Source organism: Hylobates moloch, unplaced genomic scaffold, assembly GCF_009828535.3.
Source record: "Hylobates moloch isolate HMO894 unplaced genomic scaffold, HMol_V3 SCAFFOLD_12, whole genome shotgun sequence".
In the NCBI taxonomy this organism is placed as follows: Eukaryota; Metazoa; Chordata; class Mammalia; order Primates; family Hylobatidae; genus Hylobates; species Hylobates moloch.
The window spans coordinates 61,842,874-61,870,798 of NW_026652287.1; the positions used below are offsets into that span (position 1 = coordinate 61,842,874).

A 27,925-nucleotide genomic window follows, 5' to 3' on the forward strand; every position below is an offset into this window, starting at 1 on the left:
GGGGGCAGGGCTGGGCACATGGTACTGGCCCACCTGGAGTCAAAGAGAGCTGGCCACCCCCGAGCTGGATGGGCCGGGCTGGGCCCCCACATGCTGGGCAGAGACAAACTGGTCTCTCACAGCACTGTGTCTGGCCATGATCCCTGGGAAGCTGCCTCTCACCCAGTGCCATCATCTTCAACCAGGCTGTGACCTGCCCAGGGGAAGAGGGAAGCTGCTTGGCCGCCAAAACTGGCTCCCCTGGCCTCTTCCACACTGCAGCCCCAGCTCTTAGCATGGCCCACACGTGATCTCTGTCTGGGGAAATGTGGCTACAGGACAGCCCTGTCCAAAGCTGATGCTGCCAGGTCCAGGCTGGACTCCCAGTGGCAGGCACTGACTTCTGGGTGCTTCACATTCTACATGGCACTGACCTGCACAGGACATGGGGTTGTGACAGTGCCCAGGGCCAGAGCACAGAGGCCTCCCGTGTGCCAGGCAGTGGTTAAGTGTCAGGGCCTTTCATCACGTAGACCACAGGGGCTCCCAGTTGTGCTCTCGCTTCTGTCCCAGCCCTGCCCCATTGGCAGGAAGTAGAGCTGGAGTCGAGGAGTCAGGGCAGCCCCTTTCACCTGCCTGGACTTGGTTGGCACAGATTCAAAACCCCAAGAGGACAGTCACATGCCTACCCAGGACACACGACACCTGCTGGACAACCCCACTGAGAAGTGGATTGAAGTCAGGGGACCTCCAACGCCACTCTACAAGCCTTTCACAGCCTCGGGCTTTTCTGACAGTGGCATCTGCAGTCAACCAGGGCTCGAGACACACGAAGACCTCGGCCCAGCCTCACGGTGACTTAGACCGTGTGCCACCGCTGCAGGCAGGCCTGCCTCTCAGAGACACCTCATGTAGCTCAGCGGCCACAACCCAGGTCACCAGACACTTCTACCCACAGAGTCAGGGGCCTTCCCAGGCAAAGCAATGGCTCCGTAGAGAAGCCTGAGGCATGGGTTGCTGCCTACTCCTTCCAAATGGAAGCACCCACGGCGCGGGGACTGGTAGCCAGGCGGTAGTGTCCCTGACATCCAGCAAGGTTGTGGCAGTGGAAGGAGAGGAACTCTGGGAGTGGAAGGCGTGCTGGAAGCCCTGGGCTGCTCAGAGGAGGAGCCAGCTACCCACCTCATCTGTGTACTGGACGTCGTCCACGGCATACTTCTCCTTGAAGTGCTCCTTGGAATGGATCCTCAAAGAAAAGCACAAGGAATGTCAGGGTCAGGGCTTGGTAATGGCTCAGCGTGGCCACCTTCCTGCCTGCCAAGCCCAGGCCATGGAGCCCCAGTCCCATCCCCATCGCGGTCAGCACCCAGTACCCAGCACCCAGCACCCGGCACCGAACAGCTCAGCCCAACACACACTTGGAGGGCAAAGGGCATTGGGCTCCAGAGTGACGGCTGAACCACAGCTGCTTTCCTCAGCAACTCCCCCTCCTCCGTGACCCTAGCCACCTGCAGCCAGCCCCTGCAGACAAAACCCCTATCATCCCCTCCGCTGCCAGAGACAGTCCACCAGGGCAGCCAGCCAGTGCACCCCTCCCTCTGTGGCATAAAACAATCTGCCTGCCAGGTCTTCATGGAGCATCTTTAAAAGCAAGTTTATTTTAAGGTCAGCCGCAGAATCCCAGCACTTTGGGAGGCCAAGGCAGGCAGATCACAAGGTCAGGAGATCGAGACCATCCTGGCTAACACGGTGAAACCCCATCTCTACTAAAAATACAAAAAATTAGGGCGTGGTGGTGGTTGCCTGTACTCCCAGCTACTCAGGAGGCTGAGGCAAGAGAATTGCTTGAACCCAGGAGGCGGAGGTTGCAGGGAGTCGAGATGGCGCCACTGCACTCCAGCCTGAGTGACAGAGCGAGACTCCATCTCAAATAATAATAATAATTATTATTATTTTATTTTATGTTCTAGAGACAGCATCTCATTCTGTCACCCAGGCTGGACTGCAGTGGCACAATCATAGCTCACTGCAGCCTCAAACTCCTGGTCTCAAGCAATCTTCCTGCCTTAGCTTCCCAAAGTGCTGGGATTACAGGCATTAGGCACTGTGCCCAACCAAAAATTAACATTTTTAGAAAGTCAATATCAGTATTACTCAATGTGATGAGAAAAACTCAAGCTTACGCATTACCTCTGAAAAATCTGCCAGTGAGAAGACAGAATGGACGAGGTTGGGCAGCCCTCGTCCGCCTCCTGACGGGCCCTTTGGTCACAGCTGTGCTAGGCAGACCTCCGGCCTGGGTCCAGCAAGCCGCCACCCCCAGGCTCTTGGTCAGCAGGTAAGTCAATGTCTCTGTTGGTGACAGAGCTTACGCAAGGGGAAAGGAACACAAACTGCACAGGGGAGACGCTGAGAGCCAAGTCCAATGACGCACGCACACTCGGTCCTACGTCATCCCACACCTGGACCCCACCTCATCACAGGGGCTCTATCCCCAGCCGTGCTGCAGCCCTGCAGCTGTCTGTGACCTCACAGCGTTACAGTCACCAGATGCTGGGTCCCAAATAGGCCTCAGACAAAAAACAGCAGATGGTTTCTGGATGGTGTTTCCTAGGCTGTCAAGGGGTGGTGGTGAGGCAGGGGAACAGGGACGGGAGGCGTTAGGGCTTTTTCATGCAGACTTTCTAGAACTAAATTGAAAGGAAAACCCTAACTTTCCACACCTAAGTAACAAAGGACCAGAGGCTGCTCCCTTTGCAAACCCCCCCTTTTTTTGAGGCAGTTGGGAAATTGAAAGTACCTCTGATTGCGAGTGGAGTCTTGGTTTGCATAGAAATGCAACTTTGTAACTTCACTTTAGCCTCTGATTGGTTGCAGAAGTGAAGTTACAAAGGTTGCTTTCCACAACCAATCAGACTGATGGCAGGCCACCACTTCATTTACATGAGGCGAGCACCAAGTGGCCAACGGGAAACCTCCTGGGGGTATCTGGACCCGAGAAGATTCTGTCACTAGGCCCTTGGGCCTCTCTGCTCAGCCAGCTCCCACACTGTGGAGTGTACTTTCATTTTCAATAAATCTCTGCTTTCATTCTTTCGTTGCTTCATTCTTTCCTTTCTTTGTGTGTTTTGTCCAATTCTTTGTTCAAAATGGCAACAACCTGGACAACTTGCAGTCAAGACCCTCTACAAATAACTGGGAGGCAGGGGAGGCGGTGTTGTGGATGCAGAGGATAATGTGCCTGGAGAACCCCACAGTACACGGTGGAGGGAGAGAACCTTCGGACTTGGAGGTGACGAACTTCACGAGTGAGCTCCTGAACTGGTGTCCTATGTGCCATTCTCAGCCTTTGTGACACTAAGGACCAGCATCACCTGCAGGAAACAGAATCCGCTCCTCTTTCTGAGTCTTCCACCACTTTCCTCCCCACCCAAACCAGGAAGTACCAGCCACAGGGCCCAGGGACGGCCACAGGGAGCAACAACAAGGAGCACCGAGAGCCCGGGAGACGCTGGTCTCACCTCAATCGACTGCTCAGTGCAGCCCACAATGCCCTTTGCTTTCTCTCCCTTTTGGCTTCTCTGAAATGATCACGGGGTATCAAGCGCCTGCTGTTAATTAAATTTGCATGATTCAGTCACATTCACTTGTGCATTTGAGACAGGACTCAAAAGTTAAATGGCCAAGGTCTGACACCTCCATTAGCACGGCCTCGAGCAGTTATGGGGCAGGAATTGATGACGAGCGCCTCGCCTGGACTCCGGAGGCCCCAGACGCAGGGCTTATTTTGCAGCTGGCTCAAGGGAAGCCTGCAGACCCTTTGCTACTGAGCAACCACACTCTCAGCACTGAGTTGACCCTACAGCCCGGCACAAAAGCATGTGTCAGAAATACAAAAGCCAGGGCCATCAGCGAAACGCGTGGCTGGAATCAACACATCAACTCGGACTTTCTGGCTCCATAACAGACACCCTGTGCCCTCAGTTGTTCCCAGCTCTGCCTCTAGCCCCCCCTCCCTTCATCGCCTCCAGCTGTGACAGGAGTGGAAGGCAACCTCACCGCAGACTGGGGAAGTACAAAGGACCTGATTTTGAGGCCAGCGCCCTACAGAGGGGCATCTCAGCCATCAGTGTGGCACCTGACCTTGTCACCTCCACTCCCGTTAGGGGCCTGAAACCTCCCAACTCACCCCAACTGTGCAGAGGGAAGCCACCAGGAAATGCGTTCCCGCCCCTCCTGCCAAAAAGCGCCTCCCAAGCCAGAGGTCTGGTTCTCAACAGAAGAGCCATTCGACAGATAAAACCTGAAAAGCTGCAAGCAGCTTTTCTGGGAACTGCGCATTTCATTCTCTTTTAAAGGGCAGAGATAATTAAGTTTAGATAGTACTTATTTTTCATGTTTGGGGGCTAATTATAGTAAAAACCATTTAAACGTCATCCTAAGGGGTATGCGTGCCAGACTCCCACATCAAACCAGCCACCGAAGGCTTGGCAACCATGATTTGGTGGGGTTGATGAGAAAAGAAGAGGTGTGGCCACACAAGCCCTGCAAAGCTGGCTGGAGAGGCCCCTGAGGGGCTCTGGACTCCCCGAGGCCAGGCTGGCCAGGGCAGGAGGCAGCCACTCGGAGGGAGAGCCTGCACCCTGCCCCATGGGGAGTCTGGGGTCCAGCAACGGTACTTCATGTCAGGTCCCATCGCATGGGAAGTCTAGATAGAAACAACCAGACTGGAGGCCGGGCACAGTGGCTCACGCCTGTAATCCCAGCACTTTGGAAGGCCAAGGTGGGTGGATCACCTGAGGTCAGGAGTTCAAGACCAGCCTGGCCAACATGGTGAAACCCCATCTCTACCAAAAATACAAAAAAATTAGCTGGGTGTGGTGGCTGTAATCCCAGCTACTCAGGAGGCTGAGGCAGGAGAATCGCTTGAACTCAGGAGGTGGAGGTTGCAGTGAGCCGAGATCGCACCATTGTACTCCAGCCTGGGTGATGAGATCAAAATTCTGTCTCAAAAAAAAAAGAAATTACTGGACTGGAGAGGATGGGTCAGCAGAGAAGCTGCTGTCACCCCACACACATTCCCCTCAAGTGCCAAGGATAGCTTTGGGAGGAGAGAGGAGAAGTCCTCCTACTCAAAGGGGCTCTCGTCCTCCACAGGGGTCAGCATCCAGGGACCCCAGCTGGGCCCTGGCATAAATGAGAGAGGCCTTTCCCAGTCCCCGGAGTCAGAGCCCATGACTGCACACTCTGCAGTGACCGCCAGCACCTGTGGGGGCCACGGAGGGGAAGGAGACATTAAATTAATGCCACACAGCGCAGACACGAGGAGCCCTCTAGAAAATGAAATTTCAAAAAGCAGGTCTTGCCAGCTGGCCGACCACCTGCATGCGGTTAATGAATAAGTAATAGGGCCAAATTACAGCCGTCACCATCCATTTCCCGCGGCCCGGCCCGCCTCGCCTTCAGCTACAAACAATGCTGCCTCCCTGACTCTCACTCTGCTCTCCACAGAAGGCAGCGGCACTTGCTCTGCGGTGGATGCCGGCAGCCATCTGAGGATGTTATCAGCTGGTCAGAGACAAAAGCAGACCTTGCCACAGTGACGCAGGTGCCTACGCCCAAAGACCACTCCCGGAGTAAGCTTCCTCGCAGGGGCCACAGAGGGGACAGTGCTGCCCGGGAGGCTGGAGACCAGGTCCAGTGACCAGGCCTGCCCAGGGTCAGTGCCTCAAACTGCCAGGGCAGCAGCTGAAGGCGCTCCTTAGCCCCTTCTCAGAGGCCTGCACGGCAAAGAGGGCCCCCCACACCCTGCCAATCACAGGGAGCATGGGAGGGAGGCACCAGAGAGGCTGGGGAAGCCTCGATCCTCGGGACACTTAGTGGGGCAGAGTTGGGAAAAACACACAACACACCCTCATCACAAACACCCTACACAACACACACACCCACACACAACACAGCACACTCACACCCACCACACCCTACACACTACACACACCCACACACAACACACTCACACCACACCCCATCACAAACATCCTACACAACACACACCCACACACACCCTCACATGCACGCTACACAGCACACACACAACACAGCACACACACACACTTCCATCACAACCTACACACCACACACACTCCCATCACAAACACCCTACACACCACACACGCCCACTCACAACACAGCACACATATGCCCACACATACTCCCTCACATGCACCCTACACACCTCACACACCCGCAAACACAGCACACACACACTCCCATCACAACCTGCATACCACACACCACACACCCATCACAAAAAACCTACACACCACACACACACCTCATCATAAACACCCTACACACCACACACACACAACACAGCACACGCACACCCACATGCACCCCTCCTCATAAACACCCTACACTCCACACACCCCCATCACAAACACCCTACACACCACAAACACAGCACATGCTCCCCCACACACAACATACTCTACATGCATCACACACCTCACACACACCCCCAACATACGTCCTCTCCACACCACATCCATACGTACCCACCCCTCCACATGCACCACACCACACACAGGTATGCACTCCATATGCACACACAGCCCCCCACACATACACCATGCATGTGCAAACCCTCCCACCATACCCGCATCCATCTCTCACACAAGATGTGGGTATGGCCCTGGGAAGGCTGAGTGCCCGCGCGCCCCTCCCTGCATACCCAGAGCCGGGGATGGAACGCGTTACAAAGGTTCCAGGAGGGTCCCCCGACCTGGTCAAACTGGCTCCCCAACTCTGGGCTCCGAAGCTGCCTGGGGTGCTGACTCACAGAGGCCCATAGCCAAAGCCACCCTCCACTAAGCCCAGCTCCGATGAAAAACGATGGGAAATGCTCTCACATCAAAAAGACACCACACACTATTGTGAGCAGAGACTCTGAATAAAAATGCATTCAAAGCTACCACCCTCCCCATCCCAGAACAGGCCTGGGGTGAGGAGTGGGCCGGCCTCAGGCTGCCCACGGCCCCTGGCGTCTGCAACCCTGACAACAGCAAGACCGTTTCCGCAGGAAGCAGCAGATCCTGCAGACGGGGGTGTCGTTTCCCTGGGCGACTTTGGATCGCAGTATCTGCCAGATGGATTTTCAAAAACCATCAGATAGGGACTCAAAAGGAAGCTGAGGAGCTGAAGGTCAAATGTGAAGTCTGGTGGGTTTTGCTTGCAAAGGCCAGGTACTCCCGTCAGCCTCGCTCCTGGTGCCCTATTGATTCCAGGAGCAGCTGGAAGCAGCCGTATGCAATCAGATCTGGCCGCTCCCCAGCTCCAGCCCCACACAGTCAACCTCGCCACCACTGCTCTGTTACAACTGAGCCTTCTCTCCTGAGGGCTCAGGATGTGCAGACTCAGACAGGGTCACTCCAGGACAGAGGAACGGAGAGGCCTGCTGGGGTGGCTGTGGTAGGCAGCCAGGACGGCAGGACACAAGGGTCTACCTCTCAGCTATGGGGCCAGAAGCCCCCTTGGGACCAAGGCTGCCTGATCTGACCTGCCCAGCATGTACACAGCCTTTTCCAACAGGCGAGACCCCTGTTGGAAACCCCTGGAAACCCCAGGTGGGGCCCTGCTGAGGCCCTGATCAGACCCTCCCTGAAGCTGTTTCTCCTTCTCAGTCCATCCCCACATCTCACAGAGGAGGCATCTGACCTGACTGCTGAGCTACTTCTCTGAGCAGTGGGACATGTCAACAGGCTCTGAGCCAGCAGTGAGGGCCATGAGGAGGCTGAGAGGGCAGCCAGGTCAAAACTGCAGGTGTCACCTGGAGCCAAGGGTCCCCTGGAACAGGTGCCCTCGCTCGTCCTGAGTTGTGCCCCTTGCAAGAAAGGCTGAGGCCACAACTCTGCTCTGGGTGGAGAGGGGATGCTGGGAGAATCCTCCTGCAGAAAGCAGACCTAAACTCTTCGTCACTGCTGTCCCACTTACAACGGCTGGGGAATAAACAACTCCAACACTTAGTGGAGTGCAAAACCACCGATCATGTTCATGGACTCTGAAGGTCGGGAATTTGGACCGAGCCCCGAGAGGACAGCAAAGCTCTGCTCCACGTCTAGGACCTCAGCAGGTGGAAGGCTGGGCCTCATGCACGCTGGCGGCTGGTGCTGCTGGCGGCTGGGGTCCCCCCGCAGGGAGTCTGCACTTCCTCATGATGTGGCGGCTGGGTTCCCAGGGCAAGCATCCCATGGGAGAGAACCAGGTGGAAGCCACAGTGCAGTTTACAGTCTAGCCTCAGACATCACACAGCAACACTGCCACATCCGTCATGAGGCCCAGACCTGGGACAGGCAGGAGGGAAATAGATGTCACCTGCAGACAGCAAGTGTCCAGAAACACTGCTGTGGCCATTTTTGGACAAGACAATCTGCCTCCTGGAACCATCCCTGCCTCATGTCAGTGTCACAGATACAGTGGCCAGCACTGTAACTCCAGTCCCGGGGGGCCTCCAGAGCGGCATCACAGGGAAGGAACTGGAGCCCCAAACATGACCAGACCCACTCACAAGCCCCACAGCCTCTCGGAAGCCACATTGAGCCAGCAGGCAAGCTCAGCCTCCGATTGCAGCTCCAGCAAGACCTGGCGGGAGGACCTGCACGGGTCACACCAGCATGCTGAGCCATTTCCTCTTTTGTAACAGGGCAGTCATAAGGATTCCACCGGGAATGGGATAAAGGTCAACGATAAAGATCACGACAGGATGGGAAGGCACCGTCAGGCCAGGGCCTCCGAGGAGCAGCCCGGCAGAAGCCCCAAAGGCAGTCGGCCAGGGTGTGTCCACTCCATTCCCTTCTTCCCAGGGGCCGAGACAGGAGACCACCCCCAGGAGAAACAATCCTCTTTTCTTCTGCGGCCAATTGTGCTCCAGGCTGAGTCCTGCCCAGCAAAGATCCCAGTCTTGCCAGGCTGGGATCCTGCCAAGCGGCCTAAGAGCAGAATGATCACCAACTTGTAAGCCTGAACCCCTCTCCGAGATAGCAGGAGCAGCACACACCATGGCCAACGAAGGCAGAAACAGAGTCTGCACTGAAGGGAGGGTGAGGGGAGGGGAGCACTGGAAGCAGGGGAAGCTCCACTGTGGCCCCAGTCCTCGGCACAGAGCCCAGTCCCTATGGCAGCCAGGGGCCTTGTCACTCAAACCAGCCACAGCCTCTCCAGCCCACCTGGTAATGAGCGTTCTGGGGCACCAGGCAGCAAAGCCTGCAATTTATACATTAGCCCAGAATAATCACTCTCCAGGCGGAGATGACACGCAGCGAGGCAGCCAGCATTCAGCGGGATCCTCTGATCACCTCAAACCTCCCTGGTTAAGTACAGTGTCTGCCCCTGCACCACTGAGCAGGCACTGAGCTCCTCGGCGGTGGCGGGTACCTGGAACAGCAGGCACCATGGAGGGTGGAGGAGGGTGCCCAGCAGCCCGAGCCTCTGCTCTATCTCACAGGTGAGCCGGGAGGGCAGGACCTGCGCTGCGTCCAGAGGAAGGCAGCAAATAACACACCCAGCACATCAGCGACGGGCCTCAGAGAAGGGGTTCCCTGATCCAAACCCAACCCACCACCCTCAGGCACGCACAGGGCCATGCCACACCTGTCGATGCCATGCAGAAGTGACGGCCTCCCAGGGACAAACCCTCAGGCGTTTTCACAGGGCGGGGAAGCTAGAATTTCAGGATTAACAAACTGCACTTCTAAACAAACAAGGCTCCCAGTTGACAGGGCTCTGATGAGTGGAGGAACACCAGGGTTCTTGGTCTCAAATCGAATTAGAGAAAAGGACATGGACACACGTGGAGTGGTTTTAAGGAGCAGAGAGTTTAATAGGCAAGAAGGAAGGGAGAAGACAGAAGCTCCTCCGTACAGAGACAGAGAGAGGGGGGCTCCAAAGCCAAAAGAGGAGGTCCCCAAGTGCAGTGGACACCAGCCAGGTACATACGCAGAGGCTGGAGGGGGAGATGTCTGATTTACATAGGGCTCAGGGGATTGGTTTGACCACGAATGTTATTCACATAGCCCACTAAAAAGCTGGCTCTCCCACCCTAGTCTTTTAATATGCAAATGCAGGGCGCCATGGATGTTCTACACACGTGGGGATATTTGGGGATGTTCTACACATGGGGGGCGGCCATGTTGCCAGGAACATGTGGAGCAAGAGCAAGAAGGCCTTGGGAATTGCCCTGTTGGGTGGACCCAGTTTCTAATGGCCTGTATTTGCATTATCAAAGGTTGCCGGCCTGGCTCTAGGAGCTGGGGCTTTACCAGAAAACTTCCCAAGGACCCCTTTTCCTCTCTATCTACCTAAAATAATTTCTCAATGAACTCCTACCACACAGTCATACTCCAGCTCTAACATCCCTTCCCAACCAAGGGTGCAGGGCTCTGGCGAGAGGCAAGCTGTGACAGCCCTGACCGCATGCCCTTCCTCCTGCAGCTCTTCCCTCCTCCCCGTCCCCAGGCCCAACCCCGCTCTCTCATCCCACCTCCCCCACCCACCCCCAGCCCATGGTTGGTAGCCACGGTGCCCTGGCCAGGCTGCTCCTTACTTTCCCATCCAGGTGGCATAGCTGGCAGGAAGCCTGGGCACAAACAGGGTCGACTTCCCAGTGTCAACGTCGATGACACCATAGCAGCCTGGCTCAGTGACACCGAATGCCCAGTGAAAGAAGGACTCCTGTGGCGGGAACAAGAACTATTGTTAGCCAGTGGAACATGAGGTGCAAGGACGGACCGGTGGCTGCATCGCAGCACCCCAGAGAACCAGCTCAGACTGACAGCCTCCTGTCAGACCCAGCCCCAGACAGCCTCCCAGCCCCAGACATCCCTTCCCCTCTGCACCCGACTCCCCGGCTCATGCTCCCATAGTTTGGCAGGGGGCAGCCTGGCAGCTCCTCTACCCTGCTGGGAGCCCTCCCTGACGCTGCGGGTTTCAGGCATGTGCCCGAGCCCACCTGTATCCCCACCCACTAGGCCCACAACAGGGCGTCCAGCAGCACCACACGTCCAGCTCAGCCCTGCCTCTCTGCCACGTGCAGGCAGGCAAGACGCCCCCTGGATTCCGACACCCAGGCCGCATATCTGCACGGAAATGGATTCCTCCATTTAAGACTTCTTACTTCCCTCTCCCACCCCAGGGACGGCTGATGACTTGAGTGTTTAGGGATGAATGCTGCGCTAAAAGGACGTCATAAAGGTATGGTGGAGGAGGATCTCTTCCAAAATTAGCCTTGCATACCATCAGAAAGGGAGCCAACAGCTGAATTTAGGAAATCGGTTTTTAAGCCGCAGAATATTTAAACTGGAGAAGCATCAAGACTAGCCAGAGAAAACTTATTTAGACCTCCATGTTTCTCACAGCCAATGGGATTGCAGGCTTGCAGCTGCGTGAACAATGGAGTGGAGAGACGGGACCCTTCAGGCAGAAGGCGCTTTTGTCAAGAAAAAAAATACAGTCTGCGGTCGCTCAGCAATGGCCTGCTGGGGCGACAGGGTCCAGCTAGGGAAGTCACGCCTTCCCATATCCTCTCCACACTCGGCTCCCCTTCGCATTCCGATTTCTCCTCTTGCCAGGATGCTGCATGGACACATTCCCTAGGCTCTGCCTGCCCCAGAGAGGTTCTGAAGTTCCTGCTGTGGTCAGGCTCCAGCTCTGGGCATGGCAGCAGGGAGAAAACAGCACTAGATTTAGAGTTGGAAGACAAGGTTCTAATCCCAGCTCCACCTCTTGGCAAGTCATTTCCCCTCTGAGCCTCAGTTTTCTCATCTGCAAAATGGGTATAATGCTAAGATCTGTGAAACTGGGCCCAGCTCAGAGGCTCACAGTCTTCCTGGGTGGGTGTCCTCATGTTCCTGTGCCTGGGGACTGAGTGCTGCCAGTGACTCTCAGCCACGGCCACCATGGCCAGGCTGCTTTCCTGCAGCTGGGCCACCGGCCGCCCCACATCTTCAAGTTCTACATCTTCAAGAAGCCCCTGGACCACGTCCCAGGTGAGGAAACAGAGGCTCAGGGAGGGCCACAAGGGGCAGCACTGGCCAAGCTGGGGCCTCCAACTCCTGCCCAGGCCAGCAGCACCATCACACGCCCGCTCACTTGTGGCCAAGGGGGCAGGCTCACCTGGCGGAAGAGGACCCCGGTGTCAGTGCAGTAGCGCTGAGTCTCCTCCCCGCCCTGCAGGACCACGATGGAGTCGGCCTGCACAGCATGGTTCTTCCGTAGCCGCTCACACAGGCGCTGCCGGTTCAAGGCAAAGAGCGCCAGTGGCACCTTCAGGGTTTCATTCCCCAGCCAAAATGAGGGTCTGCAGAGACAAGAGCACGCACGGCCACATGGGCCTCTGTTAGCATCTCCAAGCATGCCCAGACCCGAGGTCAGGGTGACCGGAGACCCGAGCCTGCTGTGGGACCATCAGCTCGGGGCAAGCTGCCCAAGCTCTACCCGCTTATGACCCAGAAACAGCCCCTCACTGATCTCCCTGAGGACCACAGGGGCTTGTCTCCCCTCCACCACCCATGCTGTCCTGTCTCCATCCCCCTGCTCCTCTGCCCCCTCACCAACTGCCCAGCAGGCCACAGTGACCCCACGCTCCTTAATCTGCAGCAGGTCCCCAGTCCTCACTGGCCACTTGGTGCCCATGACCTTGGGGGCCACTCTCTCTGCGGAAACCTTCTCCAACAGCAGCCAGTCAGGCTCCCTACCAGCCAGGCCCCTGGCTCCCGGCTCAACCTCCCTGCTGGAGGCCGGCTTGGCCCAACCCTGGGGCCTCTTCCCTAACTGGCTCCCTCCCTCAGCTCAGCTGAGCTTACCCGGTCCCTCAGCTCAAAGGACCATCTGCATCTGCAGACTGATGATGTCCGGCTCCAGACTCACAGACCCATCAGCCACCCTCAGCAGGCAGAAGATGGCCCTGAACCAAAGCTGCTCCTCCCCAGCCTCCCCCGACACAAAGCACCTGCACCTGGACAGTCCCACAGGCCATCCCGGCCTCCTATCTCATCCCACCTCCTGGCCACCAGCAAGGTCTACCCTCAGTGCACATCCCCATCCCCAGGGCCACCTCCCCATGTCCCGTCTGGACAACTGCAGGAAACTCTCAACAGTGCTCTTGGCCCCAGCTTCCCCGTGGCCTGGTCTGCACCTTCTGCCGGAAGGGCCCTTTCAAAATGCCAGTCCCAGCACACACTCCCTGCCCAACCCTGTGCCAGCTGGCTTCTCTGAGTGCAGACTTCACTCCCCAGCCATGAGGGATCCAGACCCCCAGTTCACCCTTGGCTTCCTCTGCTGCAGCACGGGCATCCTCGCCCTTCCCTAAACCCCCAGAACACTCCAGCCTTTGCCACTGCGGCGCCCTGTGGGGAATGCTCTTCCCAAGAGAATCCCATGCCCTTTTACCCAGCCTCTGCAGAAATGCCTCTTTCCTACCCACCCCATCCCCCAGCTCTCTTTGTGTCTCTCTAGAGCCCCCATCACTCTTCACTTATTTGTTTGCTGGCCCTCCAGGTAACATGTAAGCTCCCTGAGGGCAGGGACAGAGCAGGTATCGGTATCTATGGAATGAATGAATAAATGGATGGTGGTCTCAGCAAGCAGGCTGGAGGCCGGGTGTGGAGAGAGAATGGGGATGAGGTGGAGGAGGAGAAAGCAGGGGCCGGGTGTGCAGGAGGGAGCCCCTGCAGGCTCTCCAGCCAGAGGGCAGTGGGTGGGCACGGAGGTCAAGGAGGCAGGGACATCCCAGGGCTGGTGCGAGCAGAGAGCTCTGCCTGAGGACTGCAGTGAAGCTGTGGATGAAATCTGCCCTCACAGCACAGCATGGGGAAGTGGCCTGGGGCACCTCTCATACTCACCTCATATGGGACCCTCAGAGGCCAGGGTCACATGAGCAGGTGACACCTCCTGCACATCTGGGCTCCAAAACGACCTTTTCAGGATGGTCTTCCCCGGCCTCCCTCTTTGAACCTGCAACTCTTCTCCCTGCTCGACCCCCTACTAGTCCCTGGCCTGAGGTTTCCCCACTTGCCCTCCAGATACACCCCTCTGCACTGTGCCCAGAGGCCTACCTACCCGACCTCTTCAGCATGCACGCTGCCTCCTGCCTCCAGGCGCACTGAGCCAAGGACAGGCACATGAGGCTGGGGGCAGGAGGAGAGGGAGGAAGACAGTGGATCCACTCTCCTGGCTCCCTCCCTGGGGACCCTGGAACTAAATGGCTGGGGGTACCCCTCCATCCAGGGCCACTGCTCTGATGACGCCGCCCTGCCCCACAGCACAGCCCCTGCTGGGTTTCTGACCAGGTTCCCCACTCTTCTTTCCACTGTCTTCCTCCCTCTCCTCCTGCCCCTAGCCTCATGTGCCTGCTTTCCCTTAACATTTGCACAGCTCTGCATATCGTCCCCTCTCTCAACTCACCTTAGTGGCCCCCTGGAGTAAACTCCGAATGTGGGGCCAGGTCCCTGGCTAACACAACACTTAGCACTCAGCACCTTCCAACCTAAACGCAGCGGGTGCTGCCTGGTGCTTCCTGGTGTTCTCCGGCCCGCCGCCTCAGGTGGAAACACTGGGAGATGGAGCTCCAGGTTGCCTCGGTCACTGCCGTGCCCTCGCCTGGCACCTAGCCTGACATACAGCAAACGCTCAACACATATCTGCTGAATGACACACGGGGCCACACACACAGCTGTGGGATGAGAAGATGCCACATCAGCCGCAGTGGGGCAGGAAGCAGCCCTGGAGCCCCAGCCTGCCCAGGAAGGGTAGAGGGTCAGAAGCAGCCGCACATGCTGACATGACTAGAGCCCCCTCCCGCTCCCCCACGTGCCCTTCCTACCCTCCCAGAAGGGTGAGCAGATGGCTGAGTGGACACCAGCAGCCAGAGCTTCCTCTGGGCTGGGGCTGCTTTTCTGCCACACTCAGCCACTGGGATGAAAGGGCAGAGGGAAGTTGGTGAGAGTTTGTAAACATGACCACATCCCAGACGGCCATGCCGTCAGGAACTAAAAGTGCAGTCACCAGCACCTTATGCTCAGATGTCCCCCCCGGCCTCCCACGCCCTTTCCCTTCACTCAGGAAACCCCATGGTGGGATGGGCACAGAGGCAAAACTCGTCTCTGCAGAGTCCCCAACAGCATAGGGGCAATGACACCGAGGCCCTGCTACGGACAGCCTCAGCCACAGTCGTCGAATAGCATGACCGGCCAAAAATGCCCATCCTCTGCCACCAGCCTGCATAGCCCAGCCCAGCCCACCTCTCCCACGCTCCCCTCTCCCTGCCTGGCCGCCCTCCTTAATCACAACAGGTGCTGGCTCCCCATGGCCTGACACCATGCCCCCCACCCGTAATGCTCACAGAAGGGCTGGCCTTCCCCTTGTTCAGAACTTTCTGAGAACAAATTTCTCAGGGCACCCAGACTGGGATCCTAAGGGCTGAGCAGAAAACTTGATAAGCCACCTTCTCCTTGAGCACTCAGCTGCCACTGCAAACAAAATCTACAACCATGCTTACTTCTCTATGGGGCTCCGCCAGAACAGAACCCACCCTGTGCAGGGCTCTGGGCATAAGAATGGCTAGCCTGAGCCACCAGGCAAGGCAATATGCTACAGTCATTAATTACAGGACACCAAGGAGTAAAGTTTTATAGAGACATGCCCTTTGATTTCCCATGGCATAAACCAAGCCCCCAGAGAGACTGTCAGGCTCAGAGTCAACACAGATGAATTCTTCCTGCAAATTCAGTAAATGTAGCACCAATAAAACATCTCTAACAGGTTTCTGCTGCAGCTTTTGTTAACTGGCACCCAGAATTTAAAAGGCAAAAGCCATTATCATCCCCAGATCCCACAGTAAATAAGCCATGCTTTGCTGCAGACAGACAAGGCACAAGAGCTCCAGGGCCTCAAAGACCCACAGAACAAGTCTCTGAGCCCCAGAGGCCAGGACCCCCGCTGCCCTGGCAATAACCAAGACCCGTGAGCAGCCCAGGACCAAGAACGGAGTGACCAAGACTGAGGCCAGTCCCCAAGGAGGGTATGATGCCACTGCCCCTGCAAGCCGTCTCTGTCTCCATACAACCCACACACCTATATCAGTACTGGGCCACCCTCTCCTCAACAGCCACCTGCAGGGCGCTTACCTAAGGCTTAGGGACCCCCAAGGATTCATCTTCAAATTCAGGGGCTCCATCTACTTGGATGGGAAAAAGCTATACCTTCATTTTCTCTAACCGCCAATTCAAATTTACATTTTCTCCAGTTATTAACATAAGCAATAAACTACTCAGTGTCAGCAGTGCACGTTAATCTGTCACCAAAAATCAAAGGTATTTTAATATCACGTTATTGCTCTTCCAGTATCTCGAAATACCACTTTTGCTCCTCACAACTTCAAAGTTAAAGTAGTTAGGCCAGGCGCAGTGGCTCATGCCTATCATCCCAGCACTGTGGGAGGCAGGAATTAGAGACCAGAATGGGCAACATGGCAAAACCCCATCTCTACTGAAAACACAAAAATTAGCCGGGACTAGTGGCTTGTGCATGTGGTCCCAGCTACCCAGGAGGCTGAGGCAGGAGGATTGCTTGAGCCCTGGAGGCGGAGACTACAGTGAGCCGAGATTGCAACACTACACTCCAGCCCGGGGGACAGGGCGAGACCCTGTCTCAAATTTATATAACATTTTGATACCTGTATTTCCATATAATTGGGTTTTATTTTTGTAATATTATGTACTTATTTCATACATTTAAAAACATTATGCCAGCCAGGTGCGGTGGCTCATGCCTATAATCCCAACATTTTGTGAGGCCGACACGGGCAGATCACCTGAGGTCAGGAGTTTGATACCACCTGGCCGACATGGTGAGACCCTGTGTCTACTAAAAATACAAAAATTAGCCGGGCATAGTGGCACACACCTATAATCCCAGCCACTCGGGAGGCTGAGGCAGGAGAATCACTTGAACCTGGGAGGCGGAGGTTGCAGTGAGCCGAGATCAAGCCACTGCACTCCAGCCTGGGTGAAAGAGCGAGACTCCGTTTAAAAAAAAAAAAAAAACCCTGATGCCAAGAATGGTGCATAGGTTTCACTGATGCCCGTGGGGTCTACCGCATAGACAAGGAAAGATCTCTGCACTAGAATGTAGAGCTACTGGCCAGGCGTGGTGGCTCACGCCTATAATCCCGGCACTTTGGCAGGCTGAGGTGGGTGGATCACGAGGTCAGGAGTTCAAGACCAGCCAGGCCAACATAATGAAACCCCATCTCTATTAAAAATACAAAAAAATTAGCCAGGCATGGTAGCGGTCACCTGTAATCCCAGCTACTCAGGAGGCTGAGGCAGGAGAACCACTTGAACCCAGGAGGCAGAGGTTGCAGTGAGCCAAGATCACGCCACTGCACTCCAGCCCAGGTGACAGTGCAAGACTCCCTCTCAAAAAAAAAAAAAAAATGTGGAGCCACTTCTAGATAGGGTCACACCGCTAAGCTCCCAGTAGGAGAGGCCAGCCAAGGACCAGCCACCTCCTCCCCTCAGCCTCTAGCGTGGGGCCAGGCACCAGACAGATGCTTGGGCAGCCCAATGGGCACTGGACCGGAAGCGCCAGGCTTGAGAGGGTCGCCACGGCTGAAGAGGACCTCGAGGCAATTGGCCAGCAACCTCTACCTTGCACCTCTCTCTCCTGGGGAGGATCGGGGTGCCAAGCATACACAGAAACCAAGAGAGGGCTGTGTGGAGTCAGGACCTGGGAAAGAGCCGGGGAAGGCACAGGGATACTCAGTGGCCAGCCTGCCTCCCACAGGCCCACCCGTCCCCAGCCCCCAGAGTCGGCCTGAGTCTTCTGCTCCTGGAGCACAAGGTTCACATTAGGGTGGGGTCGGGCTCTTGACCCAGAATGTGAGTTCTGCAGAAGACTCTCCAGAAGAATGCTGACTCCAGTGTAACCTATGGCCCAACAGAGGTACACGCCCAGAGCAGCTCACTTGTTGCCTCTTTCTGGCTCTGCAACAGCTCCTGGGAGCCACTCAGTTAAAGAATTAAAGCTATTTCTTCATCCTACTCCTCAGAATTCTGTCCCTATTCCCCACCATGACTCCTTCCCTCAATCACTGGGAGTCTCCCAGGAAAGCAGGATGGGATGCTGGACTAATTTAGAGTAAATCCCCTTTTCATTCATTTCACCAAGCACCAATCACAGGGCAGCCACAGACTGGCCCTGGGGATACAACAGAACCCCTGGGCTCTAAGGATGCTAGGAGAGGCATGAAGGGAAGCAACTCCTAACCCACAATGGGCAGACGTGGAAATGTGTACTGCTGGGGAGAAAACTGAGTGCTCTGGAGTTCCGAGCACTAAGCCTTTACCAGAGGGCTGGGAAAAGCTTCTGGGAAAGGGAACCATCTGAGCCGGGCCTGCAAATATGTGAACAATCACATAGAGGACAAGAGCATTCCAGGGCTAGTGGGTGCGTGTGCAAGCGAAGAAGGGAATGGAAAAAGCCATGTAGGGGAGCAGATGCAGACAGGTCTGGCTGAAGCTGACAGATTTCAAATTACCAACCCTGTCTGTGGAAAGCTCAAAGCATTGCTCAAGGAGACAGCAGTGCCACCAAGTGCCATGGAATACGGACCCCTCTCCATGAGGGGATGGGAGGTGACCTCAGAGCACTCACTCTGTCTCAACCTGAAGCCTATACCCAGGCTAGCAAGAGAAAGTAGGATCAACCCTGAAACACCCCGCATCTTAAAAAGAGAGATGCATTCAGAGTAGATTCTTGAGTTTCAAATTGAATCTGAGATGCTAGTTTAGGACTTCCCCTACTCCCCAAATCACATGGGGCACACCCCAGTCACTTGGAACTCTCATGGACCCCCTCTGTCCCAGGCTCTGGTAGGATTCTACAGACAGCCAAATCCAACTCCCAGGGAGCCCATGGCAATGGCCATGACTTGCTGGCATCATGCCTCGTTATGCCTGACTCTATGATCTGTCCTGTGAGTGCAGCTAGCAGCTGAGCTTTGCAGGAAACATACTTAATCATTCTGCTCTTAAGGAAGCCACTGGGGTCAAGCTCAGGCTCAAAGTACCCATGGGAAAGCCCCATACCAGACTGGGATGGCTCTTCCCAAGGAGACAGACTGCCAGGCTCTGGAAGCTCCTACACCCTCTCAATAGCACACCTCTCTAAGACCTGCCACTCTGTTTTGCCTCCCTCAGCCACCCTCTGTGGTGGCCCAGAGAATCGGTTCTGCTAGAAAAGCTCTCATTCTGGGGCCAGGCGCGGCGGCTCACACCTGTAATCCTAGCACTTTGGGAGGCGGAGGCGGGTGGATCACCTGAGGTGAGGAGTTCGAGACCAGTCTGGCCAACATGGTGAAACCCCATCTCTACTAAAAATACAAAAAATTAGCTGAGTGTGGTGGCACACACCTGTAATTCCAGCTGCTCATGAGGCTGAGGCAGAAGACTCGTTTGAACCTGGGAGGCGGAGGTTGTAGTGAGCCGAGATCGTGCCATTGCACTCCAGCCTGCGCAACAAGAGCAAAACTACATCTCAAAAAAAAAAGAAAGAAAGAAAGAAAGAAAGAGAAAAAGAAAAGCTCTCATTCCAGGATCCAGTCAGTTCCAGACTTGCTCCCATCCAGACATCAGCTTGGTTCCTTCAGGAGAGCAGCAGGTCTCAGGCCAGCTTGGAGTCCTGAACCCAAATGCAACCCCTGGCACTCCCTGTGAGCACCGAGCCAGCCTAACCAGAGAGACAGCACACCCACAGCTGGGCACCAGCCTGCTCATTCTACCCTTTAAAAGGGTCACAGGCTGGATTCAAGGATCTGACCCTGAGTTCCTCGACACCCATCTGAGACTTTGTCTGCACTGTTCTGTAACTGAAGAGAGTCTCACTGCTGAAGGACTAGCACAAAAGTCATCCAGGGAGTGAAGCCTTCCCACACTTTACCTAAGCTCAGAGTTCATGTCCCTCCTTTGCAAATGCCAAGACCACAGGCGAGCAGATGGATGACAGAGTCCCATGTGTCCATCTGCTCCAGTGGCCTATGAGTACCTTAAGGGAAGGCCCAATGCTATTCCTGGAATACAGCAGGTGCCCACAAAATATTTGATTTGTATGCTCTAAGCTCCCTCAACCTTGGGGGCCACCTTAGAACCCACTTTCTGTTGCCATTTTTCCCTGCACCTTAAAAAGAGAAATGCATTCAGTCCACCAGATCCCCTATTCTGACCTCAGTTTCCAACCTGGCATATGGAATACTGCCCCCTCCTACACCATGCCCCCCTACCCCACTGTATCACGAGACCCACACCTTCTCCCACTGAACTCACACATAGCTCAGGGGAGCCTAATCTTTAAAAAACAGATCCAACAGCTTGTAACAAAACCCTCCCAGCCCCCCAGGGCAAAGTCTGAAGACGCCACCTGGAACACCACATCTTCCAGCCCCAGGCATGCACTCCTGTCCCCAGAACACTCTGAAGTCTCAACCTTTGTCCCTTACCCTGGGTTCAGATGCTCCCTATCTGGGAGATTCCGCCCAACGCTCCGGTGAACCCATCTATCCACCCTTCCTCCCACCATGACCACTCAGCTTTCTTTCATTCAGCCCAGTATGGAGCACCTACTGTGTGCAAGGCACTGGGCTAGTGAGAAGCAGGTAACATACCTGTCCCTGCACTCTAAATGCAGAGAAGATAATGAACAAGTACAAACAATGCTCTATATACTTTATCAGGTAATGATGAGGGCACAAAAAGTGGGACAGATGGTTAGAGAAGGATTCCCTGAGAGGGTGACATTTGACCCCTGAAAGAAATGGGGACGTGCCCTGCTGGGAAAAGGGAATTCCAAGTCCGTCTCGAATACCGCCTCCTCCGGGAAGCGCCCAGGTCCCTGGGGTCCTCGCAACGCCGCCCTCCCACCCGCGGGTCTTGGCAGCGAACATGCGTGTCGACCCCAGCCCCCACCGCAGCCGCACACGGTGGGGCCGCCAGACGTGGGCAGGTGGGGCCGGAGCCAGCCAGGAGGGTGGAGAGGAGCTGCGGCCCCCGCGCTGACCCTGACTCGGAGCGTGCAGCTCGCCGACCCGCGCTCGGACTCTGGGCCGACGGGAAGAGGCGCCTACCCGCGGCATTCAGCGAGCCCGGCTGAGCTCTCACCCGCGGTCCGGCCAGGACACCCATGCCCCTCTCCACGCCAGCGGGAAAGAGCGAGGGAAGTGCAGCACTCACCCGCTGGCCGCCGCCATGTTAGCCCGGCACCTGCGTCACGGGAAGTGCGGCGTCAGCTGAGCTCCTCCGAGTCCCAATGCATGGGGCGGGGTAAGGGCGGGGCAGGGGGCGGAGCCTGGAGTCCTTCACCCACCCCCTTCAGAGCCAAACTCCCTGGGACGGGAAGGGGCGGTACCTGGGGAAGGGCGGAGCCCCGATGGGACGGGGCTCCCGGAGAGGGGCGGGCCCAAGAGCTCGGCCAGGATAAACGGGCGGGCTGCCGGCTAGAGACAGTAGGTCGGGTTAGCGGGCAGCATCTGCGGCCTTTGCGTGGTGGGAGGGAGGTCCTGAGGCAGAGGACACCTTTGATTCTGGTTCAGCCCCCGGTCTGGCCTCCCAGCCCACCCAGGAGAAGAACACATAGGAATAAAGAAACTACGTGGGAGGAGAGGAGGGAGACTGACCCAGGCTAGGGTCGGGGCAGAGGTGGCGATTTTTGTTTAAGAAGGGAAGGGTCTTGAGCAAAGGCCGGGGGGCAACTGGAGGACTCTAAAGGTGCAACGTCCAGGAGAGTGTGCGCGAGAGAGGGGCAGCCTAAGGGAAGCAAGGGCCAGACCCTGCGGTGCCTCCACTGTGGGGCCTATGAGTTAAGTCTGGTAGGATCTTTTCTAGGTTTCCTGGGCTGCAGAATGGAGAAGCTGGAGGAAGGGAAGCCAGGGAGGAGGGCAGGTGAGAAGTAGGCACAGCCGAGAAGGGTTTAGGAGGGAGAGTCTGCCAGAAGGCTTACTCCTCTGCCCCACTGGGCACTGGTACTGGGTGCAGAGTCCTGCAGAGAAGAGGTAGGGACCCTGCAGCAGACGCTGCCCTCCCTACTGCCAACAGGGTCAGGGCATTACAAGCACGGCCCAAATGCGTGGCACATGTGACATCATAGAAACCTCACCACAGCCCTATGAGGTCGAGACTATCTTTAAGTCTATTTTACAGATGAGGAAACTGAGGCCAGAGAATGCTCACACAGGGGCTGAGCTCATGAAGCCATACCCTGAGGAGTGACCTCACTTCCCCTGTGAAGGAAGGGGGACCCCGCACTGTTGGGGGAGGGCATCCCTGGCGCCCAGGGCGACACAAGGGTGTACAGATGTGTGTGGACAGGTGGATGGCTGGCCCAGGATAGGCCTGTGGGGCTCCCGACCCCAGCCTGCAGCTGTCCCACAGCTGGAAGTGGCTTCTGATCAAAGGTTGTGGGTTGGGGGATGCTTCTTGTTTCTTTATCAAAACAAGGGTGTGGGTCACCATGGCCAGGCTGGTGGGAGCCAGGGGCTATGACTGGAGAAGCAGCTGCTGTTTGCCCCCATGAAGCAGGGACGAGAATAGTCCCCTTAAATAGGAGGAAGGGAGCCAGCCATAAGCAGGGTAGTGAAGGGCATGTGGCACGGTTACCTGGAAGCCCAGTACCATCCCTGCTGTCCTCATCTGTCAGGAGAGAGCTAATGGGGCCACCTCACGGGGCTGCTAGAGGGTTTTACACTCAAACCTGCAGGCACAGCCTGAGAGGCCAAAGCTGCCAGGAGGAAGGTGACCCCTCCAGACAGCCCCTCCCACCTCCCAGACCCAGATAAGGAAAACGAGAGCTAATGGAAGAGGGGGGGCCTCATCCCTTCTACCCCTTCCCACAACACATGGGTAATTTGCAGGGGTCCCTGACCTCCAGGCAAGGTCCAAGAGGAGCTCTCTCCACCCTCTTGCCAGTTTCCAGGGAGAAGAACAGAGGTAAGGATTCACACCCCACCGCCTGGCCTAGGGGCCCCCGAGAACTTCGAACACCCCTAGTTAAGCAGTAGCTCCGCCTTCAGCTTAAGAAACTCTACTCCCTAAAAAGTGGCACTTTAAAAAATATATAATAACAAAGGGTGAGCAGAATGAGCTTTCCATGCACCTTCAAGGAAGGAAACATACACCCCAGCTCATTCATTGCACCTGCCCCCCATTTCTTTTGACATAAAATATGTCAAAATTAAGCCAGCTGCCAGCTCTGAGTGCTTACTAATATGAAAAAGAAGTCAGTATCCCAAACACTCACAAAATAATAGGAGGAAGGCACCCACCAACTGAGTGGAGCTCCCTCGTTTGTGGACAGTAATATGGAAGCACTGCCCATGACCCCTGCCCACCCAGGTCCCCTGCCCTCTCCCCTCCCCATCAGGGGCTCCGGCAGGGCTGCCCCTCACCCCTCACCCCTCCCCATCAGAGGCTCTGGCAGGGGCTCCAGAAGCCGCCCAGAATATGGGAGAAGACCGTGTAGTTACTCATGCAGGGCAGACCCAGGACGTTGCTGGGAGCCAGGAGGCAATTGGGGGAAGATTGATTTTAGAGAGTCGAAGTGGGAGTGTGTAAATCAGCCAAGGCAGCGCGCCAGGCAGCACTCTTACGTGGCATTGCCTCCGAGGTCACAGGCCCTTGGCTGAAACTGTCTCCCCTCATCAAGCCATACAGGTGGCTGGGAGGGGTCTGCACTCGGTCAGCCTGGTAGCCCGGTAGCCAGCACAGCATTATTCTCCAAAAGGGCACCCCCACCCCTGTTAGGCCTTGCAAAAGAAGCTTCACTCTGGGAAGACACCTCTTGTGTCCCGGGACACTGTGTCCAGCCAGGTTTCCCTCCTCCACCTATTCCCCACAATCTAGCCCCCACTCTTGCAGCTCCATGGACGCTGCTGACAGCTGGCTGCCTGGAGACGGCAGGCCCAGATGTGGCGGCCTGCTAGGCTCTGACTCATGAGCCACCCTTGGGCCATGAAGGTGAGGTCCCCAGGAAGAGCCCTGTCCATCTTCTGCTGTGGATCGAGGGCACTGGTCTAACAGAGGCTCTGTGGGACTGCACTGGAGGTAGCCTGGATGCTGGTTCTGCCCCGCACCGCCCAGTTGTTGCCCACAGTGCCACTCTGGCACTGGCCATGCTGTGAGGGCCAGGGATCCAGACCCTGCCCTTACCTAGAGGATCTTTGGTCTGGGGACAGAGGTAGAGGAGCCCTCCACACTGTCCCTGGGGAGTCCATCATCTTGGAGGGCCTCAGAACGGGGCTTTGAGGGTTCTGCTTCCTCTTGGCTAATGGGGAGATCCTGGGGGATTCTGAGCTGCAAGATGCCGATCCAAACCCCTCTCTCCGGCAGGAGCTCAGGAGGATTAGCAGAGAGAACTGAAAAGAGCCAATAAGAGCCAATAAAGCCACTGCACAGGGCCGCCAGCCTCAGATGGTCAAAGCCCTACACAAGATGGCATTTGGGTGTTTTGCGATTGTTTGCTTTTGCTGAGAATAGAAGACTGGATGCAGAAAGCCAGCACCAAATAAACAGAAGAGGAAGAATAGAGGGGACTGTGGGTGTGAGATAGGGGCAGGGTGGCATATGGCAACCCAATGTCTTCCCAAGTGGGAAGGCAAGGAGCGTGATGGGCGTGGAATACCCAGGAGGCCGTCTCTCCATCCTGGTTCTGGAAGATCCCAGCCTTGGGCCTTTGCAGGGCCTGCAGAGGTAGCCACATCTCTCCCACTCCAGAGGCTTGTGTGGCCTGCTCCTTCCTCCAGGCCTACACCCCAGCTGTCACCACCATCCCTCAGCCCCCTTCCTCACAGGAGCCCCCACATCACGTTCTACTCCTCCTGTCCTTTCTCCCCCAGCCCAGCCCACCTGGGCATCTATCTTCCTGTAGAAAAGAGGCAGGCAGAGGCTGAGGGGCCTTCCCAAGGAAGCCCCCGTCACCGCCTCAGATGAAGTGGTCCCTGCTGAGTGCTTTGCCGGGGTCTACGAGGCAATTCAAGATGAGAAATGGAACGGTGGCTTCGGAAAGGCAAATCATTCCAACAGCACCTGAAAACATCGAAGGAAACAAGCTCTTTTTGTGTGTGTGGAAATAGGGAATATATTGTTTCTCACTGTTGGGAAGACTGTTTTCCCATCTTGAAATCACAAGCTGTTTTCTTCCAGAGAGACTTATAAATACATCCAATTATCGACATTCAATATAAGAAATAAAGTTCTGAAATGATTTTCTTCAGCACATGCGGAGTGAGCCGACCAGGTTGGGCAGGTGTTAATTACTTTTATTTCTTACGAGTGGGTATCACCGCGGAGTGGCTGGAAGCTTCACCTTTTATTGCCTTCACCTTTTATTACATTTCCCATGTTGTGCAGGGCTATCTATTCATTGGTAACTTTATTATCCCATATCAAGATCTCGATTAAAAAAAAAAGGATGTGGCCGGGCACGGTGGCTCATGCTTGTAATCCCAGCACTTTGGGAGGCCGAGGCGGGCGGATCACGAGGTCAGGAGATCGAGACCACAAGGAAACCCCGTCTCTACTAAAAATACAAAAAATTAGCCGGGCGTGGTGGCGGGCGCCTGTAGTCCCAGCTACTCGGAGAGGCTGAGGCAGGAGAATGGCGTGAACCTGGGAGGCGGAGCTTGCAGTGAGCCGAGATTGTGCCACTGTACTCCAGCCCGGCCAACAAAACAACACCCCTCCTCAAAAAAAAAAAAAAAAAAAAAAAGATGAAATTTCTAATTTCAAAAGGTATGAGTGCAAAGTCCCAGAGTAGGGGGATTTGGTCCTATAACTTGTGACCTGGAGAGCAACCCTCCAGGGGGATGGATTGTCCTTGTGCCCAGCTCCAAGTGACTGAATGTCACTGACTAGACAGTGGGTGTCTGCTGGCATTCACAATTGTTCCTTTTTTTTTTTTTTAAATAGAGATGGGGCCTTGCTTTGTCCCCCAGGCTGGAGTGCAGTAGTTGATCATAGCTCACTGCAGCCTCAAACTCCTGGGCTCAAGCAATCCTCCCGCCTCAGCCTCCTGAGTAGCTGGGACTGCAGGTGTGCCCCACCACGCCTAGCTAATTTTTTTTAATTTTGTGTTTTTTGTAGAGATGGGGTCTCACTATGTTGCCCAGGCTTGTCTCAAACTTCTGGCCTCAAGGTGTCCTCCTGCCTCGGTCTCCCAAAGCTCAGGATTGCAAGGCATGAGCCACTGAGCCTGGCCTCAACTGTCCCTTTTAGGGACTCTGCTCAGGGTGTCATTTTAAGAAGGTTGCTTGTCATTTTAGGATGGTGTCATTTCTTTTCTTTTCTTTTCTTTTTTTTTTTTTTGAGATGGAGTTTTGCTCTTATTGCCCAGGCTGGAGTGCAATGGTACAATCTCCGCTCACCACAACTTCCGCCTCCCGGGTTCAAGCAATTCTCCTGCCTCAGCCTCCGGAGTGGCTGGGATTACAAGCGCCCACACCACACCCGGCTAATTTTTTGTATTTTTAGTAGAGACGGGGCTTTGCCATGTTGGCCAGGCTGGTCTTGAACTCCTGACCTCAGGTGATCCACCCACCTCGGCCTCCCAAAGTGCTGGGATTACAGGCGTGAGCCACTGCACCTGGCCAGGATGGTGTCATTTTAAGAAGCATTTCATGAAAGCACCTGCCGGTCCTTCTGTCCATGCCACCGGCAAGATGAGATCACCTGTGTCTCCTCCCTCTCCATCCACTGGGATTGCTCCTGACCCCACCCCTGTCTGCACTTCCTCCTCAATGTCTTGTCTCTCCTCCAGCCTCTCCCTTCCCGTGGTCTTTTGCTGCTCACCTGCATAACTACTTGGCTACAGTCCCTTCTCATTCTGAGCCCTGACTCGTGAGGATTTTTCTGTAGCAAGCAGCCCCTGAGTTTCACCTCAAGCAGAAGAGGGACGCATTCGAATGCTGTCCAGTTGCACAGTTGCAGGAGAGGCAGACTCAGAAAACAGGCAGAGCCAGGGAGGCTGGCAGCTGAGTGCACCACCAGGCTACCCCCAGGACATGGCAGCTGGCATGGCTGCTCAGACCCTTGCCACCACCTCTGCCCCTGGGCATAACTGGGACTGATACAGTGTCCTGGCTTCACCCGCTGCATGCCCAAAGCTCTTGGTGGGCAGTACAGCCAGTTGCAGTGCCCAAGTCTCATGCCCACACCTTGGCTATCATGTCCCTTTTGACTTCTGCTGGGGGTGGGGATGTGTGTGTATGGGGTGGGGTGGGGTGGGGTGGGGTGGGGGTAGATACCCAAAACCCACCCCCATAAGTAAAACCTTGAAAAGTTTAGCTTGGATAAAAGCCTGAATGTTTCAATCAGAATGTCTAGAATGCAGCTATTTTCATTTTAGCATAAGTGTGAGTTTCTTGTTTGATGGTTTGGTATAATTTAAATTTTTGATTTACATGCTGGGGGACAGGATACACAATTTTCTTTCTTTTTTTGAGTGGTGGGGGGACAGGGTCTCCTTCTGTCGCCCAGGCTGTAGTGCAATGGCACCATTATAGCTCAGCCTTAAACTGCTGGGCTCAAGTGATCCTTCAGCCTCAGCCTCCTGAGTAGCTGGGACCACAGGTGTGTGCTGCCATCCCGGCTTATTTCCAGTGTCTTGGCTCTGGAGCTCTTACCTAGCTCTATCTCCATGTCATTGCCAAATAAATATCCCTGAGCACAAAATGCTCGAATAGAAACTGTGTGGTAGAAAAAGAAGTGCATGGACTTCAAAGCCAGAAGCCTGGGCTTGACTCCTGGCAGCTTGATGTCTCTGGTCCTCACTTTCCCCGTTTGGAGATGAATACGGGATGGGCTTTACCTCCCTGACAGGGCAGTTCCAAGGGGTCAGATGACCCCTTGAA

General features: G+C 55.6%; 1 protein-coding gene and 1 long non-coding RNA gene across 4 annotated transcripts in view; one reads left to right on the plus strand and one right to left on the minus strand.

Annotated features, from left to right (window-relative positions):
* PEPD (peptidase D) overlaps positions 1-21,333 on the minus strand; it is a 134,879-nt gene extending 113,546 nt beyond the window's left edge. Inside the window, exons 1-5 of one of the 3 annotated variants that reach the window (XM_058425180.1) lie at positions 21,258-21,320; positions 19,446-19,562; positions 12,148-12,331; positions 10,580-10,707; positions 1,162-1,225 (exon numbers count right to left, since the gene is read on the minus strand). In XM_058425180.1, the coding sequence (XP_058281163.1) occupies positions 1,162-1,225; positions 10,580-10,707; positions 12,148-12,331; positions 19,446-19,562; positions 21,258-21,274 (510 nt within the window). In that variant the 5' untranslated portion in view covers positions 21,275-21,320. Of the gene's footprint in view, positions 1-1,161; positions 1,226-10,579; positions 10,708-12,147; positions 12,332-19,445; positions 19,563-21,257 lie in introns of all 3 variants that reach the window. The other 2 variants (XM_058425181.1, XM_032170396.2) reach the window with 2 other exon arrangements.
* Positions 21,251-24,605, plus strand: LOC131380769 (uncharacterized). Its single transcript, XR_009208947.1, has 3 exons — positions 21,251-21,347; positions 22,934-23,009; positions 24,408-24,605. It is a non-coding gene; the product is annotated as an uncharacterized LOC131380769 (long non-coding RNA).
* Positions 24,606-27,925: the final 3,320 nt, after the last annotated feature.